We start from the raw sequence: 22,278 nt of genomic DNA on the forward strand, positions 1-22,278 counted from the left end.
ATCAACTAAAATTCAATTAAACTTTTTAAAATGAACAAAAAAGAATTCACAGATTTCAAAACCAATCTTATGGTTATCATAGGTGAACCTGTTGGGGGGAGGGAAAAATTGGGAGGGTGGGAATAATATATATACACTACTGTATAAAATAATTAACGAGAACCTACTACATAGCACAGGAAAATCTACTCAACAGTTTGTAATAACCTATATGGCAAAATAGAATGGATATATTTACATGTATGACTGATTCACTTTGCTGAACACCTGAAACTAATGCAACATTATAAGTCAACTATACTCCAATAAACTAAATTTTTTAAAAAATATTAATTTTTTCTCTCTATAAAGGTGGCAGTAATGTCTACTCTTAAATCTCTAATTTAGTAAGTTGAGTCTTCTTTTGTTCTCAGTCAAGTTAAAGGTTTGTCATTTTTGCTGGTATTTTCAAAGAAACTACTTTTGGTTTCATTGATTTTCTCTGTAATTTTTCTGTTTCCTAGTTCATTTATCACTGCTCTGATCATTATTTCTTTTCTTCTGTTAGTTTTGGGTTTAGTTTGCTCTTTCTCCGAGTTCCTTCACGTGTACAATTAAATTACTAAAATCAGATTTTTCTTCCTTTGTAAACACAAACTTTTTTTTTCCCTTCTTTTTCTTTTTAGGGTTACAGCTGCGGCATATGAAGTTCCAGGCTAGGGGTCGGTCGAATCAGTGCTGCAGCTGCCGGCCTACACCAGTTACATCAAGGCCAGATCCAAGCCACGTCTGCAACCTACACTGCAGCTCGTAGCAATGCCAGGTACTTTAACCCACTGAGCAATGCCAGGGATCGAAACTTCATCCTCATGGATACTAGTTGGGTTCTTATCCCACTGAGCCACAACAGCAAGTCCTGTAAGTATAAACTTCTACAGCCATAAATTTCCCTCTGAATACTATTTTAGTTGTATGCCATAATTTTTGGTGTATTATTTCCTCATTTTCATTCATCAAGTTATTTTCCAACTCCTCTTGTGATTTTTTCAATGACCCATCGGTTGTACAAGAGCATGTTTTTTAACTTCCACCTCTTTGTGTATTTTCCAGTTTTTCTTATGTTACTGATTCCTACATTCTTTTCATTATGGTCAAAAAAGATACTTGTCTCATTTCAATCTTTCCAAATTTATTAACAGTTGTTTTGTGGTTCAAAATACAGTCTCATCTTGAAAATGTTTCATGTGTATTCTTCTGTTGTTGAGTGTAAGATATTACATATGTCTGTTAGATATAATTGGTTTACAGTATTGTTCAAATCCTCTAGTCCCTAGGTGACCTTCTGGTTGTTCTCTCCATTAATTAAAGCAGGATATTAAAGTCTCCAACTATTAATGTACAACTGTCTTTTCCTCCCTCCAAGTCTGCACTTTTGCATCATATACTTAGGGGCTGTGTTGTTAGGTTCATTTATGTTTATAATTGCTATATATTCTTTTTGAATTCAAACTTATCAGTATATAATAATATTTATTGTTTCCTGCAAACTTTGTCACTTAAAATTTTTTTTGATAATAATTAGATCTTCCTCAATTTACGATAGGCTTACATCCTGATAAACCTATTATAACTTAAAAATATAAGTCAAAAATGTTTTAATACATTTAACTTGCTTAACATCAGGCTGAGCTTAACCTACCTTAAACATGCTCAGAACACTTACATCAGCCTAGAGTTGGGCAAAAAATTCTAACAAAAAGCCTATTTTAAAATAAAGTCTTGAGTAACTTATGTACTTTTACTGAAAATGAAAAACAGAATGAATGTATGGGTACAAAATGTTGTAAGTGAATTAGCTGGTTACCCTCATGACTGCATGGCTGACTGGGAGCTGCAGCTAACCGCCACTTTCAAGCATGAGAGAGAATCAATCAACATATTGCTAGCCTGAGTAAAGATCAAAATTCAAAATTTGAAGTACAGTTTTTAATGAGTGCATATGGCTTTCATAAAAATAAAAAAAAAATTAAGTCAACCATCCTAAGTTGGGGACCACCTGTATAGACACTCAGCTCACTTTGGTCATTAGTATTTGAGTGAAGTATCTTTTTCCGTCCTTTTACTTGCAACCTCATTGTGTGTATATGAAAATGAGTCTTTAAGACTTCATATGCATGGTTTATTTTTTTTAAATCCATTCTGCCTCTCTGCCTTTTAATTAGAGATTTCAATTCATTTATACTTAGATAATTACTAATAAGGAAGGATTTATTTCTGCCATTTAGCTATTCATTTACTATATGTCTTATGTGTTTTTGTTGTTCTTCTTCAATTCATTACTGCATTTTTTTGCATTTAGTAAATTTTATGCAGTGTATCATCTGATTCTCTTCCTAATACCTTCATGAGTATATGTGTTATTTTCTTAACGGTTACCATGGAAATTGTAATTAATACCTTAAACTTATAGCCTAATTTGAATATCACCAACTTAGTTTCAATAGTATATATCCTATTTCTGTGTATCTCTATCACTCCCAGTTGCTATGGTTATTATCATAGATTACACTTTTACGCATTATGTGCCCATTAACAAAGATTTATAATTACCATTTTATATATCTGACTTTTAAATCATGCAGGAAAATATAAGGAGTTAGAAACCAAAAATACAATAAAGCTATCTTTCATGTTTACCTACAGTTACTTCTACCCATGTCCCTTTTTTTCCTCATATGGCTTTCAGATACCATATAGTGTCTGTTTATTTCAGCAAAAAGACTTTTTACCATTTCTTGTAGGGCAGATTCACTAATGAACTTTCTCAGTTTTTGTTTATCTGAGAATATATTAATGTCGCCTTCTTTTTTTTTTTTTTTTTTTTGTCTTTAGAGCCACACCTATGGCATATGGAGGTTCCCAGGCTAGGGGTCAAATCAGAGCTGTAGCCCCTAGCCCTCATCACAGCCACACCAACGCCAGATCCAAGTTGAATCTGCGCCCTACACCAAAACTCATGGCAATGCCGGATCCTTAACCCACTGAGCAAGGCCAAGGATCGAACCTGAGTCCTCATGGATCCTAGTCAGATTCGTTTCCTCTGAGCCAGGAGGGGAACTCCTTCCATGGTTTCTGATAAGAAGTTGTTAATCTTATTGAAGATCCTCTCTTTGCTATGAGTCACTTCTCTGTTGGTGCTTTTGAGATTCTCTCCTTGGCTCTGACTTTTGACAATTAGACTCTCATGTATCTTAATGTAGGTCTCTGTGAAATTTTCATGCTTGGAGTTGCTTAGAGTTTCTCAGATGTATAGATTCATGTCTTTCACTAAATTTGGGGAGTTTGGGCCACCATTCCTTATAATTTTCCTTCTGCCTTTCTCTTCTTTTTCTTTCTAAGACTCCCATAACACAAATGTTCTACTTGATGGTATCCCACAGATCCCTTAGACTCTGTTCACTTTTCTTCTTTCTTTTTTTCTTTCTGCTCTTCAGACATGATCATTTCATTTGTCCTATTCAGGTTCTCTAAGTCCTTCTTCTGCCTGCTCACATTTGATGCTAAATCACTCTACTAAATTCTTTATATAAATTATACTTTTCAGCTCCAGAGTTACTACTTAGCTCCTTTTTATAACTTCTAGTTCTTTGATAGTCTCCTTTTCTTCATGCATCATTTTCTTGAATTTCTGTAGTTCCCTGCCCACACTTTCCATTAGCTCTTTGGGCATATTTAAGATAAGTGATTTAAAATCTTTACCAAGACCAATGTCTGAGATTCCTCAAGAATGGTTAGTATCAATTTTTTTTTCCCTTTGATTAGAACATACTTTACTGTTTCTTTACATGCCTTGTAATTTCTGTTATTGTTGAAAACTGGAAAATCCAATATTATAGTGTATTATAATGTAGTAAAACTTGGGAAGTCAGATTTTCCTTCTTTGCCAGGGTTTGCTTTCTTTACTTATTGAAGTTTCAGCTTGTGCTCAGCCAACGTTACGACAAATATTTTCTTGAATGCCAACTGTAAAACAAAAGAAAAATCAAAAACACTTCTCCTACTCTTTGCAGACTTGTTCTGTGCTTTAACATTTAGTCATGTCATTTACAACTCTGCCATGGCCTTCACTTTCTGCACTAACCCTAGAGAGCAGCCAGTGATGAAAGTTTAAGGTCTTCACAAGTCTTTTCTGAGCATGAGTCTTGCCCTGGACATGCACATGGCTTTCTAAATTACCCCATACACACTGGCACTTGTAATTGCCTTAATTCTCTTCCTGGCTTTTCCCCACAGGCCTTAGGTAGTCTATTCCATGACTCTGCCATAATCTTTTATCCCAAGTATCTACAGGTTTTTGCATCTGCCTTAATACCCACTAGTTTTCCACCCTGTATGCATTATGAATTAGGTGAAACAGAGTGTCTTGCATCAGTCCTTTAAAAAGCTTCTATTCCAGGCAGGATAGAAGAGAAAAACACAATAATTTGTGAATAAAGTCTGCTCTGCTCCCTCTGGAACCAGGGACCTGGGTCCCACACTGTGAACATGGGCTGCTGCCTTCAATATTGTTGCCAAGCTGGGGAAAGTATGGGGATACAGACAAGTAAAAATATGTCAAAGTTTTCCCACTGTTTTTAATTGCCTTTTTCTTGCCCCAGCATTCACTTTGCTGTCAAGCCTTAACTGTTTTTCTGAGTTCTGGTAAAGCTGGTTTGAACAACTTCTTGTTTTTCAATGTTTCTCTGAAGGAATGGGATTTGACAGCTGTCTACTCTTCCATTTCGCTGATGTTACTCTAAATATTTATTTTTAAAGACTAGAAACTCATAATACAGCAAGACCAAAATTACTAATGTAGAGTTCCTGTTGTGACTCAGCTGTTAGCTAATCCAACTAGTGTCCATGAGGAGACAGGTTCAATCCCTGGCCCATTCACTGTGTTAAGGATCCAGCATTGCCATGAGCTGCGATGTAGGTAGCAGACAGGGCTCGGATCTGGCATTGCTATGGCTGTGGAGAGGGCTGGCAGCTGCAGCTCTGATTGGACCCTAGCCTGGGAACTTTCATATACTGTGGGTGCAGCCTTAAAAAGAGAAAGAAAAAAAAAAAACTACTAATGCAATATCTATTATTTTTCTACTATTTTAATCTGAGGAGATGCCAAGAGTGACCATTTCCAGGAATTTCTACAAAGATCCATGAATTGGATTGAGGTGTTAACTGCTGAAATCAAATACAAGCCATCACATAAAACATTAATGTAATGAATATAATTCCTTAGATTTATTTAAATACTTTGGCAACTACCTCCTCTCTGCTGCAAATGTTAGACGGTAATAAAATACTAGAAAAACTGAAAAAGTCTATTATTCTTAATTAGATAGTTCTTTCCCCCAAAAAAAGTGATTGTAGTTTTATTATATATATATATATATATATATATATATATATATATATATATATATATATAAACATGTTCCATGGTAAATTTAAAGTTATTTTTATGAAAATAAAAATAACAGGATTTCAAAGTGCTATTTCACAAAGAACAGTGTTTATCAAAAATGGCCTATTAAGTATTTCACCTTAAGTCTGAGAAACATGGTGAGGTAGAATCCGATACTTAATATATTAAATTTTAGATCCATTAGACCTCCAGACTGAAATGCTTTACATAATTGCTTTAATAAGCAGAATTCAAAAAATACATTCATAGGGTATTTGATCAAGTCAATCAAAATTATAGTAGTTATGATGGAAATATATTTTAAAGATATCATCAATAAAATACATGTATACATTTTAAAATATTGTCAGTGTTACTATCAGAAGAGGGGGAAAAACCCAAAATCTTTCAACCTGATCTGTAAAGTCAACATTTCAATCAATTGCTATGCTTATGAGTAAAAAAGAAAAAAATTCAGGAAAATTCATCATTTTATGAAAGTTCCATCCTAGACCTTTTGAAACTTTTACATTTTCAAATTGTTAATTGACTAAAATTGTAATATACTCCACGGCAGAGCTTATCAAGCACCACTGGGTTATAAGATTAACTTACTGAGTGGGTCAAGATTAACATTTATTTAATCATAGTATAGAACAGAAAATATCAATTGCACTGTTCATAAGCCTATGTATTGCTTCATGAAACTTTTACTTCTATCTTATGTGTACATGAAAGCCATTCTCTTTCTACTATAACCACAGAACTACTCCCTCAGATGCAAGAGGCTAAACTAGAACACACTCTGTTAACAGCAAAATCTTAAGCATAGCAAAGGATTAATCTCTGCACTTCACTGAAGTTCATACACAAATACTTGAAATCTATGGATGAAAAAGATTTAGGTTATTTTTACTATTTGTATCAGATCATTACCTCATATATAACTAATTCACAATTCAGAAACCACAAAAATTTGGAGCAAACATCTAACCTAACATAATTAAAGAGTTCCAAAATACCTCACATTCTAGGGGACATTTACATAGTCTCACAGCTATAAATATTAGATAAATTCATAATACTTAACTGGCATGTCTTGTTCATTAAAGGACTTTCTAGGTTCACTCTATATCAACCATAAATATGACCTTATTCTTACTAGGAACTCCCCTGGCACTCTGCTCAACTGATACTTATTTGTGTTACATCAGAATTAAACATATAACAAATTTAATCCATTTCTTTTTTGCTGTTTTTAATTTTTAAGAAACACACCTGCGGCATATGGAAGTTCCCAGGCTCAGGGTCAAATCAGAACTGCAGCTGCTGTCCTATACCACAGCCACAACCCACAGCCACATGAGATCCAAGCCACATCTGCAGCCTATGCTGTAGTTTGCATCAAAACTGGATCCTTAACCTAGTGAGCAAGACCAGGAATCGAATGCACATCCTCATGGACACCATGTCAGGTTCTTAACCCACTGAGCCAAAGAGGGAACTCCTAATCCATTTCTTAATAAACATTTTTTAAATAGTTCATTGTGAAGTACAATTTGCTGACAAATTTCAATAACAAAAAATTAGGCCATGTCTATAAATTTTTTATAATTTACTTTAAAGATTAATTTGTTTTAATAGATTTAAGAACTTCATAAGATGCTTTGCTAGTGAATAATCTAGCATACAGCAAAAACAGATAGGACAAATATCTCAAGACTGTTACTGCAAAAGTAGCCTTTACAGATAAAATAGGCTTCCTTATAAATTCTAGCAGCATTATTAATACATATATTGGATTTATACACTCAGTACTATTTAGGATAGAGTCTTTCCAAATTTCTTCTAACACTGAGCCAATTTCAATTAATTCATATGTAATATTTAAATTTAGGGATCTGATTTAAACATTTATTTATTCTTTACTTCTGATTTCATCTCAGATCAGATTTAAATCTAGGACTCTATTAATACTCTGCTTTTACTGTGAAGTATTAGGACTATATCCCAATTCTAAATTTAAAAAATAAATCTGACAAAATTATTGAATGGAATTATGAATTAATTCTTCTTTTAAACAAATGTTTGCCAAGGATACTGTGGATAGTGATAAATGTGCAAAGTCTCTGCCCTCTTGGAGCAGGCTCCTTTATTTGAAGTCTGAAGAGTATCATCTACTGGCATGGAAAAGCGAAAAGAGAGTAGGGCTTTGAAGAATCCAGGCTTCAAATCCTAGGTCCACCATCTGCTAAACATGAGGCAAGTTTGTTAATCTCTCTAAACCTTAATCTCTTCCTTTACAAATGAGTTTAATACTACCTATTTCACGAAGTTAGTTCAAGGGTTAAATACAAAAATATAAAACGTGTCTGGTACAATAGTAGAAACATTACTAAATATTTAGAACATTCAAAAGTCAGGAACTGGTGGGAGTTCTCATATGGCTCAGTGGAAATGAATCTGGCTAGCATCCATGAGGACACAGGTTCAATCCCTGGCCTCGCTCAGTGGGTTAAGGATTCGGCATTGCCAAGAGCTGTGGTGTAGGTCACAGACTCGGCCCAGATTTGGTGTTGCTGTGGCATGGGCTGGCAGCTGCAGGTCCAATTAGACCTCAACCCTGGGAACCTCCATATGCCACAGGTGCGGCCCTAAAAAGACAAAAAAAAAAACTAGGGACTGGCACATAGAACCCATTCAGTATCCGCTCTGAGACAAGAAACCTTAAACACCACTTCCAAAGAAAGTGAATCAAAGAGAAAATGCATGATACTATATTTAATACAAGTGCTATGCCAAATATACGTAATTACCACCTTTTTCTTCATTTCATACTCCTTAACTTGAACTTCCATTTATGCCTTAAAAAAGATATTTTAAAACATGTAAGCATATCATCTAGTAACATAAAAGGGGAATTAAAAGTTAATTTTTAAAACTTCATGATGGAGTTCTGCTATGGCACAACAGGATTGGTGGTATCTCTGCAGTGCCAGGAAGCAGGTTCAACCCCCAGCCCTGTGCAGCAGGTTAAAGGATCTGGTGTTGCCACTGCTGCAAAGTAGTTGCAACCTCAGTTCGGATTTGATTCCTGGCCCAGGAACTCTAAATGCCATGAGGTAGCGCAAAAATACAAACAAAAAAAAAAACCCTCACGCTGACACAAACTGCATATTATTGTTACCTAAAGCAAAATCTGGTACAAAATTTAAGTAACAAAAGAATAAATTAATAGAATGGCAGGTCAAAGAAGTTCAGACACTTAACTACAAAATACAAAAAAGTTAGTTTTGTTTTAAATAGCCATGTGGTACTCTAGTTCACTAACCCAAACATTTCTCGATACATAAAAATGTAAAGCATGTATTACTTTAGTCTCTGAGTATCACTTTTAACATAACAACATTTCAAGATGTTGCTACAAGAAAACATGTTAACACAAGTAAAACCATTTTGTAGATGCTAAAATTTACCTGTTTGAGTCCTTCGTCAGTAAGTTTGTCCTGGTTGCCTACATGAACTTTCTGAAGTAAAGGACAATGAGAGGCAACCGCAATAATAGAGGTGTCAGAAAGCTGCTTACACCTGTAGGCTGTATACCTAAGTAGTCCAGGACATTTAAATGCTAGAACACATACGCCAGTATCAGACATACTGCGACAATCAGAAATGTTGATTTCAATTATATTTTGACTTCTTGATGCAATTTTTTCCAATAATTCATCAGTGACCTATGAGAGGGGAGGAAAAAAGACAATAAATTTAAACCTTTGCTAAAATAGTAGAAACTTTCTACCCATTTATTAAATTTTCCCCAATAAATAATAATTAGATTACAGCATAAAAACTGCAATCAATAGAAAACCTTCTTACTTAGATATTAAAGCATAATAAGAACTGTGGTATAATAAAAAAGATATTTGGTCTTTGCCTCCAGTTCCTGGAAGAGAGCTCCTAAAGCCCTCGGAATTTCCTGAGTGATAGGAATGTCTTTTGTTATTGTTAACAAGCCCATTTTGACTATTCCTAAGTTTATACTAATGAAATGACTAAAGTAGGGGCCCCTGGACAGCTTCAGGATGGGGGCTGGTCAACAGAAAGACCAAACACGATGTGATTAGAGGGTGGAAACTTTAACCTCCATCTTATGGCTTCCTGTGAGGGGGGAGGAGAGCTGGAACCTGGGTAATAAAAACTCTTAAACAATGAGATGTGAAAGGCTTCTGGGTTGGTAAATAAATCAAAGTGCTTGGAGGGTGATATGCCCGGAGAGGATTTATAAACTCCATACTCTCTTTCCCCATACCTTGCCCCATGCATCTTTTCCATTTGGCTGGTCCTGAGTTATAACCTTTATAATAAGCCAGTAAAGACAAGTATTTTCCTGAGTCCTGATCAATCTAGCAAATTATCAAACCTGAGGAGGGGGCTGGAGAAACTCTCAAATTTACAGCTGGTCAGTCAAGAGTACAGGTGGCTCTCGGGACTTGAGTCTAGCATTAAAGAGAGGGGACAGTCTTCTGGGAATGAGCAATTAACCTCTGAGGTCTGTACTAACTCCAGGAGTTAAGTGTCAGGATTGAACTGAATTGTTGGACACCTGGTTGGCATTGGAGAATTTGTTGTTAGAATGGAAAAAACACACATCTGGTGTCAGAAAACACCAAGAGATAATATACGTGTTTCATTAAAAGCCTAAAAAATCCATCCTTGTTAGGAAAACTTACTTTAATGAAACCTTCAAATTCACTAAAAACTCCCCACAAACAAAACTGTATTGAGATTTTGAGTTGGTTTTGTTCTTAACCCAACAAAGAGTATATATCAGTCTTACAATGTATGAATCTTGACTTTTCACACTTAATATTAGATGATACTGACCAGGGAGTATAAATTTCAATTATTTTACTACTTCTATCCAAATACATCACATATAACTAAATCCACAACTTAGAAAATATATCATTTGGCTATCAGCACACCGAAGACTATATGTAAAAGTCACATCAAGAGCTTTTCTCAAAAGACTCAAAGCTAAATATATAGGTAAGCCTTAAAATTCATCTGGTGAAAAACTCAGCTATCTCAAGTTTTTAAACAATTTTTAAAAACACATTCCCTGACCAATCATATTTCCAAAAAAAAAAAACAGTTAACATTATTTAAGTCTTCCGAGTAATATGAATGGTGAGAGAAAGCACACGTGATGCAATTTACAAAGTAAGAAAGATCTGGAGTGTTGAGGGATACTAGGAATAAAAGCCAAGTTCAAACTTCCTTTATTTGTTTGTTGGAAAGAACATATCTTTTTTTTTTCTTTTTTCACCTTCAGACCTAACTACCAGCAGAGAAGAAAAGCTATTCTTAGTCTGAGTTTGTAACAAATAGCTCAGATATCCAAGACTAATGAAGTAAAGGGCCAATGGACTGCTTCACATTACCTCTCTCCACTCTACCAGTCACAACTAACTAAATATTCATCATTCCCTCTGGACACAAATTTCATGAACCCAGGCAGATAATGACATTGTTTTAACCTCTTACCAAGGAGGCAGAAAAACAAAAAGAAAACTTACACACAAATGCGCAAGACTTGCTTATTTTGTTTAAAGTATATGTGTTATAAACACACATATATACCACTGGTGATGTGACAGAGCTGACTTATACCAAATCCCAAGAGTCTTTAATGTGAACCACCTTCCACATCAGTGATATCACTATATTCAAGGACAGCTGTATCTCCATCTCGACCCTAGCCTGGAACTTCCTTATGCCACAAGTGCAGCCCTAAAATGCAACAAAAAGAAAGAAAGAAAACAAAAGGAAAAGAAAGTAAGTTATCTTTTTTCACTTTGCTTCCATTTCTACATATAAAATAATACTATAAGAGGAGGTCACGCTGTGGATCAGCATAAATAAACCCAACTAATATCCATGAGGACGCGGGTTTGATCCCTAGTCCGGCTCAGTGGGTTAAGGATTCAACGTTGTCAAGAGCTGTGGTGTAGGTTGACACGCGGCTTGGATCTGGCATTGCTGTGGCTGTGGTGTAGGCCGGCAGCTGCAGCTTTGATTCGACCCCTAGCCTGGGAACTTTCATATGCCTGTAACCCTAAAGAGACAAAAAAACAAAAAAGTATAATAAAAATTATTACATATTAATAGGGATAATCAACTCATAAGGTTGCTGATCAAATGAATATATATAAGGCTCACATGTGTATGTACATGGCACATCAGCAGTACTACACAAATGTTTGCCATCATTTTCTACTATTAAACTAACATCCATAAAATGACCCTCCAAGGAGGGGAAAGTTTAATAACTTTTCAAAACAGATAGCCAAAGAAAGGTGGGAGATAAACAAAGAGGATGAACGCAGAGGATTAAAAAGTAACCCAAACTAAAAAGTATCTTCTTCGCCACAGGAACCTAGTAGCTTCAACGTAAATTTGAAAAAAATATATATATATTACTAAAGTACAGAATTATATAGTCATTTGAACTATTTTGGAAAAGTAAAGCGAAAGAAGCGATTTCTGAAGAGGAAAAAGGTACTTTTGGGGTAGGTCAAAACAAAGTGAGTGTTTCTTCAGAATTAGATTCCATACCTGCTGACGACTACTAAGATCCAGCTGCTTCCAAAACTGGAAATCTAAACAAAGGTCACGCCAGTACTTGCACACCAATGATGCAGAAAGGCAACGCTCATCCAGGGATAAATTGGAAAATATCTGTGTATAAAAAAAGAACCATATAATATGTGCTAGGCATTTTAAAAGCACATTACAATGTTTTTATTAGTTAGAAAAAATTAACTTTTTAAAACAGAAAACCATCTTAAGTACAAGTGGCCATCATTGTTATGGACTGTCCTAAAGAGGAAGTATGTTACAGAAGGAGCTAAAAACAAAACTAAGAGGGAAAAAAAAAAAAATCAAACAAACACTCACATAACTAAAATCATGGATAAAAAGAGACATTATTACCAAACTTACAAAAATAGAAAGATTTAAAAGAGAGTACTATAAACAATAGTATGACAACAAATAAGATAACCTAGATGAAAAAGACAAACTTCCAGAAATATACAAAAAAACCTGAACAGGAAAAAATAGAAAATTTGAATAGACCCTTAACAAGTAAAAATACTGAATCAGCAATCTAAAAGCTTCCAACAAAGGCCAAGGACCAAATAGCCTCAATAGCAATATGATTAAAGAACAAATATAAATCCTTCTTAAATTTTTTCCAAAGTTGCAGCAGAAGGGAAACTCTTGCTAACATATTCTATGAGGTTAGTGTTACCCTGATACCAAAGCCGAAGACACCACCAAAAAAAAAAAAAAAAACTGTAGACTAAAGTCCCTTAAGAATTTAGATGCAAAAACCTTAACAAAATACATTTGACCCTTGAACAATACAGAGGTTAGGGGTCCTGACCCTTAATAGAGTCAAAAAACCAAGTATAACTTATAGTTTACCCTCCCGATAAACAGTTCCTCACCCATAGACTCAACCAACCAAGGACTGCATATTATTTTAATATTTACTATTTTAAAAAATCTGCATGTAAGAAGACCTGCACAGTTCAAATCCATGTTGTTCAAGGGTCAACAGTATTAGTAAACTGCATCTAGCAGCATATTAAAAGGATCTTAAGCCATGCCAAGTGGGATTTATTCCAGGAATGCAAAATTGTTCAACATACAAAAAAAAAAAAAAAAAACCATTGAACATACATTAATAGTGAAGATTTTTTTAAAAACCTACCATCCCAATTAATGCAGAAAAAGCATTTGACAGAAGCCAATACTCTTTCTTGATTAAAAAAAAAAATACTCAGAAACTAGGAAAAATAAAAGGAAACTTCCTTAAAGTGATAGATTGCCTGTATAAAAATTCCACAGATACCACTACACTTAATGGTAAAAGACTAAAAGTCTTCCTCTGAGATGAGGAACAAGACAAAGACTTTTATCTCCACTTCTATGCAACTCTGTACTAGAGATTCCAGCCTGGGCAATTACTCAAGAAAAGAAATAAAAGGCATCCAGATTGAACAGGAAGAATCAAAATGTTGTAGTCACAGATATCATGATCTTATATACAGAAAATGTAGAGTTAAGTATTTCTAAATACTAACAATGAACAATTCAGAAATAAGAAAGCACTTCTATTTGCAACAGCATCAAAAATGCTTTTTTTATAGTTTCCATTTCTTTCTATTGAAATTTCCCATTTGTTGGGTCAATGTTACCATATTCTCCTATAATTTGAATAATGTTTCCTTCCATTCTTTTAACATGTTTATAATAGCAGTTTGAGGTTTTTATCTGCTAAGTCTAATACCTGTGCCTGTCCAGTTTCGATTAACTGCTTTCTTTTCTCTCAGGATAGGTCACATTTTTTTTCTCTTTACAAGTCTCTAATTTTTCATTCAAAACTAGACAGTTTAGATAACATATTGTGGCAACTCTAGAATTTGATTTACTTTTCATAAATTTTTATTCAACTTCAATCCCTGGCCTTAAACAGGAGGATCTGAGTCCCCTGCAGTTTGGATGTCTCTGTTCAAGTTTTAATTCTTTTTTTGGGGGGGGGCCACTTTTTTAGTGCCACACCTGCAGCACATGGAAGTTCCCAGGCTAGGGGCTGAATTGGAGCTACAGCTGCCAGCCTATGCCACAGCCACAGCAACACAGGATCCAAGCCACATCTGCAACCTTACACCACAGCTCACAGCAATGCTGGACTCCTGACCCACTGAGTGAGGCCAAGAATTGAACGTATCCTCATGGATGCTAGTCAGATTCATTTCTGCTGCACCACAACGGGAACTCCAAGTTTAACTCTTTTATTTTTTTTATTTTTTTTTTTTTTTGCTTTTTTTGGTCAGGGGTCTGCACTCACGGCATATGCAGGTTCTCAGGCTAGGGGTTGAATCCGAGCTATAGCTGCCAGCCTACACCACAGCCACAGCAATGCAGGATCCTAGCCACGTCTGCGACCTACACACAGCTCATGGCAACACTGGATCCTTAACCCACTGAGAAAGGCCAAGGATCAAACCTGCAACCTCATGGTTCCTAGTCAGACTCATTTTCACTGCCCCATGACAGTAACTCCCCAAGTTTAACTCATCACCTATTTTTAGCCTAGCTTCCTATGGAGGTCAACCTGTTTCTAAGTTGCCTAGTTTTCAGCTAGTTATTTGGGCAAAGATATGCTCAAACACCTCCAGCCTGCTCTTTAATCTGTATCTGGGATGGGAAGAGCAATTCAAAGTTTAGCCAGTTCTCAATTCTGCTTTGGCCCTTGCTTTCTACTAGATACTCTCAGTTTTCCCTGCACATGTACATGGTTTCACATTAAGCCAAAAATACATGAAGACCTTATTATTCCTTTATGTTCCCTCATTTCCCAAGTTGACCTGTTAAATTCCTGGCTCGTCTCCTATTCATCCCAGCACGATAACATGAGATCGGCAAATACGTGGGTTTTCACCACTTTTTTCCTACCAAGTTCATCACATTTAGTTTGACAAATACAGGTAGTTACTCACTGCCCCAAATGGAATTACCTTCTTAAGACACCAAAGCTGCTGGTTTCCCAAACTCCTGATTCTTGCAAAAGGTACTGGGGGCACAGTAAGGGCCACATGCAAGACTGATGTATGATGTAGACTTCTATCTAGCAGTTTTCCTAAGAATAATGCATCTCAATTTGTTGTCTATCTATGGTCAACTTCCAAAGCCCAAATAGTTTTGGGCAATTCTGCCCAGTTATCTACATCGAGAGAATATATATACTGAATATATATGTAGATAACTGGGCAAAATATACATATAGTGGAAAGGACTCACGAAACTCGTGCAGCCCAAGTTGCAAGTCCCTCTCTTACGGACATTTTTATGCTCATCCTCCTCATTTTATAGAGGAGAAACAAAAGATTCATGGAGACTAGATCATTTATTTAAGGTTGAAGGACTACATGGTTTTAAAGGGCTAATTTGTCCCTAAACTGACACAAGATAAATGGAATATAGAAACACCGTGTTTAAAATGTGTCTGACTTTGGACAGTACCTCCTTCAAACCTTAGCTTTTTACCAAAAAGTGAGATGATTGTTATAATTAACAGATATTTGACTGAATCTAGGTGTACCTAGATGTGTCTTATTCAGGTGAAGGAAAATTTAATAAGTGGGTCAAAAGACAATGAAACCAGACCAGCAAAGTTAGATAAAAGTGAAAAAGCAAAATACTAAGCTGAAATATCAATACATATTTAATAGATCTTTGCATATGGTTTGTGGCAGTCAACCTACAAAATGGTCCTCAATTACCCTATCTCCTGGTATTTACACCTGTGTTATCCTCTCGAGTGTAAGATGGATTTACTGAATGAATCATTTCTAATGAACAGATTATGGTAGAAGAGACAGCATGTTACTTCTGGGATTGGGGTAAAAACACTGTGGCCTTCCTTTTGGCCGTTCCTGGCTCTGTTGCTCTACCAGAAGCAGGCTACCATATTGTGCCTAGCCTCATGGAGAAGTCCACATGGGATGGCAAGGAGCTTCAGCATCTAGCCAGCAGTCAGTGAGGACCTAAAGCCTGTCCACAAACACATGAGTAAGCTTGGGTGAAAATTTTCAAGTCCCAACAAATACCTTGATTATAGTCTTGGATCAGAGGGACCCAGCTAAGTCACAAAGGGATTCCTAACTTATGGAAAATATGATATAATAGGAGTTCCCATCATGGCTCAGTAGAAACAAATCTGACTAGAATCCATGAGGACGCAGGTTTGATTCCTGGCCTCGCTCAGTGGGTTAAGGATCTGGCATTGCCATGAGCTATGGTGTAGGTCAAAGATGTGGCTCAGATCCCACACTGCTATGGCTGTGGTGTAGGCTACTGGTTACAGCTCCAATTCCACCCCTAGCCTGGGAACCTCCATATGCCACAGGTGTGGCCCCAAAAAGACAAAAAAAGAAAAAGAAAAAAGAAAATATGAGGTAATAAGTTTTTGTGGCTTTAAACTGTATAATTTGTTAAATAGAAATAAATATCTAACACATGTTTAAATATTCCCGCTTTTGTCATTAAAATGCTATCATGCCCATATCCTAACTCCCCAGAAAATAACTACTCTGCCCCATGCTATTTTCTTAATTCATTTAACAAACATCTATGCACATGTACCTAGGCTTCTGGAGAAGACAGACTAAGGCATGAGATTTGTTCACTGGCTTTAAGATTATATAGTGAAAGGCATTTCTGAATTATCTCTGGATAATTTGGGATTCAAGAGAAAGAGCATTTCAAAGGTTTCTTTGAAGAAAGAGAACTTGGGTCTGTAAAGGACTGGCCTGGAACAACACTTCTATTTAATAAAGAGAAAAAAAATGATACTGAAAAAAGTAAGCTGGCACTTGCATCAAGCTATGAAACTGCTTACTTTAACAGAGATCTGTTAGCAATGGTTTGAACCTGACAGTAGTTCAAGCCAAGGAGGTACTCGAAGGCTGTAGAAGATCCAGACGCCTATCATTTTATATCTTGTTGCTCTTTCATCAGTGCCCTAATTTATAGGGTTGACATACTGTTTTAATCCAGGTGGTCTAGCCCTGGAAAAGGTAAGAGGAAGCAAGGGATAAGCAGCTACCTTTTATAGTATGACTTGAAAGTTGTATACACTGTTTCCACTCACATTGTATTACCTAATATTTAATCACACAACCACCCCTGCCTATGAGAGAGGCTAAGAAATAGTTTCTAGTTAGGTGGTCATATGCCTAGCTAGAACACAGTGGGTCCTGCTACTAAAAAGAATATAAGGGGAATGGATATTGGAAAATAGCAATGACTTCTAGTCAAGACTTGGGTTGTAAACAAGCCTAATATTCTTGATCTTTAGAGGTACGTATGGACAATAAGACTACACTATTAATTACCAGAAAAGGCACAAATTATATTAATAATATAATCTGAACCAAACACGACCAGACTGATATTTCTAAGTGGTGAAAGATTTTATCTTTTTGTTCTTTTTTCTTCCTTCCTTTCTTTTAGAGCTGCACCTGCCACATATGGAAGTTCCCAGGCTAGGGGTGGAATCAGAGTTATATCAGCTGGCCTACACCACAACCACAGCAGTGTAGAATCCGAATCGAAACTGTGACCTACAGCACAGCTCGCAGCAATGCCGGATCTTTAAACCACTGAGCAAGGCCAGGGATTGAACTTGAATCCTCAGGGATACTAGTCAGGTTCGCTTCCACGGAGCCACAACGGAACTTTTGGAACTTTTGGAACTCCAAAAGATTCTATTTTGACAAGAGCATTGATGTAAGGTTTCAGAAGACACATCAGACAAAAAAGCTTCCAGAGAACACACTGTTGGTCATAGAGATCCCATGGAATTTTATATTATATATATTACTTAAAAACTGGAGTTCCTGATGTGGCTCAGCAATGATGAAGAGTATCCTTGAGGACACAGGTTCAATCCCTGGCCTCGCTCATGATCCAGCATTGCCATGAGCTGTGGTGTAGGTCACAGATGTGGCTCGGATCTGGTGTTGCTGTGGCATAGGACAGCAGCTATAGCTCCAATTGAATCCCTAGCCTGGGAATTTTGATATGCCACTAGTGCAGCCCTAAAAATAAAAAAATAAATAATAAAAAAAAATCAACCATACCAACACCTACATTTGGCCAACTCATTTCTTGATGGAAAGATCTTCTCTGCTATCAGGTATCACCAGTAAAAGGAGTTAAGGTTTGTGAGAACCCAGGTTTTATGCAATTTAGAGAAATAAGTGAAAAGAAGTAAAACCTGTAGCTATTTTATACTGACCATCCATAATTTAAAATTTTCTCTCACAATTATCAAAACTTAAATCATAACAAACTAATAAAATCCCAACTATTACCACCAAGTGTTAGCCTATAGAAAAGTCGGAAGTTTATATACGTTTTATTCTAAAGCTAGTCACAGAATTCAAGAAAACAGAAGATTCTTTTAAGTATTTTAGGAGGAAATACTATGAAATGATTTGTCCTTTTGACATATCTCCATTATTCTCTGAGCACCTCCTTGTGTTCTGGTACAAAATATTCTACGCTCATCTTGTGCTTTCCTTGTCCCATCCCTGGAGTAAGTCATTTCTCCAGGTAACACTGGTTCTGCTTAGTGGAGAACAGTATTTAGAAGCTAAGATCTGAATACTAAGTAAAGTAGCTGTTATCAGGTACTACTGCTGCTCAAAGACCCTTTAGAGGGCAGAGTGAGACAATGTACACAGATGTGTATGCAACCAATCTCCCATCACTGTGCCAGCTTCTTCCTCCACATAGATGACATTACCTCATCACTTGGATTCCAAATTGGCCAAGACGTGGGCAAGATTCTTTACTTTTAACTGAAGTATAGATGATTTACAATATTAGTTTCAAGTATATAATATATTGATACAATGTTTATAGATTATACTCCATTAAAATCATTACAAAATAATAGCTATATTTCCCTATACTGGACAATATATACTTGTTGCTTCAAGATTCTGGATAAGCACAAAATAGGATATTTAAGCAAGGGTAAGCAATTCTTGAAGAAACTGTTATTTTAATATTAAGCACCTCCATATCTGCCTTCACATATCTTCCCTTACATTCCCTATCATTTATACAACCTGGTATCCCAAGCTGGTAAAGAAGAGCTCAAGGTTACCCTCCTTGACAGCTACTGATTACAGCCCCAAAGCATATACACTTCTCAAAATTAGAAGAAAACAAATCTCACCTTTCAGAAGCCTGATTTTTTTTTTTTTTCCTTTTATGGTCCCACCTGTGTCACATGGAAGTTCCTGGGCTAGGGGTTCGATTAAAGCTGCAGCTGCTGGCCTACACCACAGCAATGCCAGATCCAAGCCGAATCTGTGACCTATGGTGCAGCTTGCAGCAACACCAGACCCTTAACACACTGAGTGAAGACAGGGAATGAAGCGGCATCCTCACAGGTACTTCATAGGGTTCTTAACCCACAGAGCCACAACAGGAACTCCTTGGTAGTCTGATTTGATTATGTTATCCAAGATTACTTGGCACTCTTCAGCAAAGAAAAACGTTGAACTTGACTTCCTAAAGACACCCCATTTCAGCAGCAGCTAAAACCATCCCTAGGACTCCAGAGACATACTTTCTAGAATTTATATGGTACTGCAGCCTTAAAGTCAAAGCATTCATGAAATGCTACATGTAACTTAATCCCTCTTACCCACTAGTAATCTACATTAAAAGCTCTTAAAAAAAAAATAGCATTACTTTTTGTCTTCAACTCCCATTTCCATTGCTTTCACATCTGGAAAAAAAAAATAGATCAGGTATACAAGCTTTCCTCCAAAGCATATTTCTCTTATAAAAACTCTTCCTTGATCACTAAAGCAACCTATTGGTAATAGAGCTGTAAAAATACAGATTTGATACCTACAGGCACATTATCAGAGACACATGCTTGGAGAGGCAGTTTTCTAATAGGGGTGCTAGACTTTGGGTCTTATCTGGTTTCCTTTGGAAAGAAGAGTCCGCTGACAGAGAGCAAGTTACCTAAACATATAGCACATAAAGCCTCTAAAATTTAAATACAGATCTCAAAACACCCACTTAAAGGAACTACTTAAAGGAAACTACTTAAAGGAAAATATCCTCTTGCTATCATTTGGTAAAACTGTTATAGTGGTTCCACTATATAAAAATCTACTTAAAGGAAAATATCCTCTTGCTATCATTTGGTAAAACTGTTATAGTGGTTCCACTATATAAAAATCTAACCATGGTAGCACAGACAAGCTTGCTTAAAGTTACATAGGCAACAGGTAGTAAACACTGAAGCTAGCTTATCTGATCCAAAACAATCCATGAACCCAGTCCAAGATCATATATAACAGGTTTACATACTTAAGAAAATGCTATTCCCACAGCTGACCTTTGAAGAGCCATTCCCTGCCTCTCAAATTTCTTATATTTAAAGACACAATTCAATCCTACTGGCCCAATTATAAAATTAGCCTCTGACTCATATAGTTACATGCTGGCTGGTGTAAGCTTTTCCCCATTCTCCAATTCAGGAATTTCTTTCACAAAATCTCAGAGATTATTCAGGCCCTCCTATACATATGATGAAAAGATCTCTAGACCTGGAAATGCTAGGCAAAGTTCCAGCCTAGTGTCTGCCATTCACTATCTAAAATGTTTTGGAGTAAGTCACTTCTCCAAGCGTATTTCTTCATGCATAAAATCAGGGAGTGACCAGATGACCTCAAAAGACTCTTCCTGTTCTGAAGTCACATTAATTATGATTACCAGTGAAGCTCACCATTTCAAGAAATAATTCATTTCATTTTTACACAGCTCCTGTAGTTAGAAAGCACTTTCTAAATTTTTAATTATTCACATTCTTCAACCCTAAATTTCCACATATCTCCACTTCTTGAAATCAATCCTTAAAAAAAACAGCTACCTGTGCATAGGAAACATCTATTAGCATTGTCTGTAGTTGTAATAAATTGGAACCACTGGGAGTTCCCGTCGTGGCGCAGTGGTTAATGAATCCGACTAGGAACCATGAGGTTGTGGATTCAATCCCCGGCCTTGCTCAGTGGGTTAACGATCCGACATTGCCGTGAGCTGTGGTGTAGGCTGTGGTGTAGGTCGCAGATGCGGCTCAGATCTGGTTTTGCTCTGGCTCTGGAAGCTACAGCTCCGATTAGACCCCTAGCCTGGGAACCTCCATATGCCACGGGAGCGGCCCTAGAAATGATAAAAAGACAAATAAATAAATTGGAAACATTGAATTATACCATACTGAAATAAATAAAGTATGGTTTAATACTAGGGGTACTATACAACAGTCAAAAAGAATGAAGAAAACCAGGAAGATAAAATAAGAAAAGGAATGTGTATATATACCTATGTCTGGGTAACTCTGCTATACAGCAGAAATTGGCATAATATTGTAAATCAACTATAATTTTTTAAGAACTGAAGAAAACCCTAAATAAGGAAAGACCTCCAAATCATACGGTCAATGAAATAAACTGCGTAAGATGTACATTTTGGTATCATTTAGGAAAAAAGCCATGAAGTTTTACACAGGTCTTTCTACAATGATAAAAATATTCCAGGTCTGTACAGCCCAGTACTGTACACATGACTATGATCTCTCAAATGCACCTACTATATCTGAGAAATTGAACTTTAAATTTTATTTTAATTATTTTAAATTTAAATAGCCACATGTGGCTAGCAGCTACTGTTGTCCACAGTGCAGGTCTAGAAGAACAACCTAAACTGGTACCAGCAGTAAGTTACCTCTGGAGAATAAACCAGATGGGAGGGTAGGAGTAAACCAAGGCTAACTTTCGCTTTACCTGCATTATTTCAATGTTTTAAAGCAAGTAATTCTTACATAAGAACAAAATTTACAAAGTCTAGAGATTCCACGGTTCCCATCATGGTACAGTGGAGGCGAGTATGACTAAGAACCATGAGGTTGCGGGTTCTATCCCTGGCCTCACTCAGTGGGTTAGGGATCCGGTGTTGCCATGAGCTGTGGTGTGGGTCGCAGACTCAGCTCAGATCCTGCATTGCTGTGCCTCTGAGGTAGGCCGGTGGCTACGGCTCCGATTCAACCCTTAGCCTGAGAATCCCCATGTGCCACGAGGGCGGCCCTAAAAAGACAAAAAGACAAAAAAAAAAAAAAAAAAAAAAAGTTTACAGTTCCTACCATGGCACAGTGCATTAAAAATCCAACTGCAGTGGCTCAGGTCACTGCA

At 36.5% G+C, this 22,278-nt stretch overlaps 1 protein-coding gene across 9 annotated transcripts in view; it reads right to left on the minus strand.

Annotated features, from left to right (window-relative positions):
- FBXL17 (F-box and leucine rich repeat protein 17) overlaps positions 1-22,278 on the minus strand; it is a 491,597-nt gene that overhangs the window by 465,265 nt on the left and 4,054 nt on the right. For 5 of the 9 annotated variants that reach the window (XR_014838481.1, XR_014838482.1, XM_003123817.7 and 2 more), the window contains exons 2-3: positions 12,044-12,166; positions 8,902-9,159 (exon numbers count right to left, since the gene is read on the minus strand). Coding sequence is in view for 3 of the 9 variants with exons in the window: in XM_003123817.7 (XP_003123865.5) it covers positions 8,902-9,159; positions 12,044-12,166 (381 nt within the window). In the remaining 6 variants the exon portion in view is untranslated. Of the gene's footprint in view, positions 1-3,828; positions 4,003-8,901; positions 9,160-12,043; positions 12,167-22,278 lie in introns of all 9 variants that reach the window. The other 4 variants (XR_014838483.1, XR_014838484.1, XR_014838485.1 and 1 more) reach the window with 1 other exon arrangement.

Source organism: Sus scrofa, chromosome 2, assembly GCF_054392235.1.
Source record: "Sus scrofa isolate SSC_HxYL_T2T_F1_AM1 chromosome 2, Sscrofa_HxYL_maternal_Yorkshire_Landrace_v2.0, whole genome shotgun sequence".
NCBI classification, from domain to species: Eukaryota; Metazoa; Chordata; class Mammalia; order Artiodactyla; family Suidae; genus Sus; species Sus scrofa.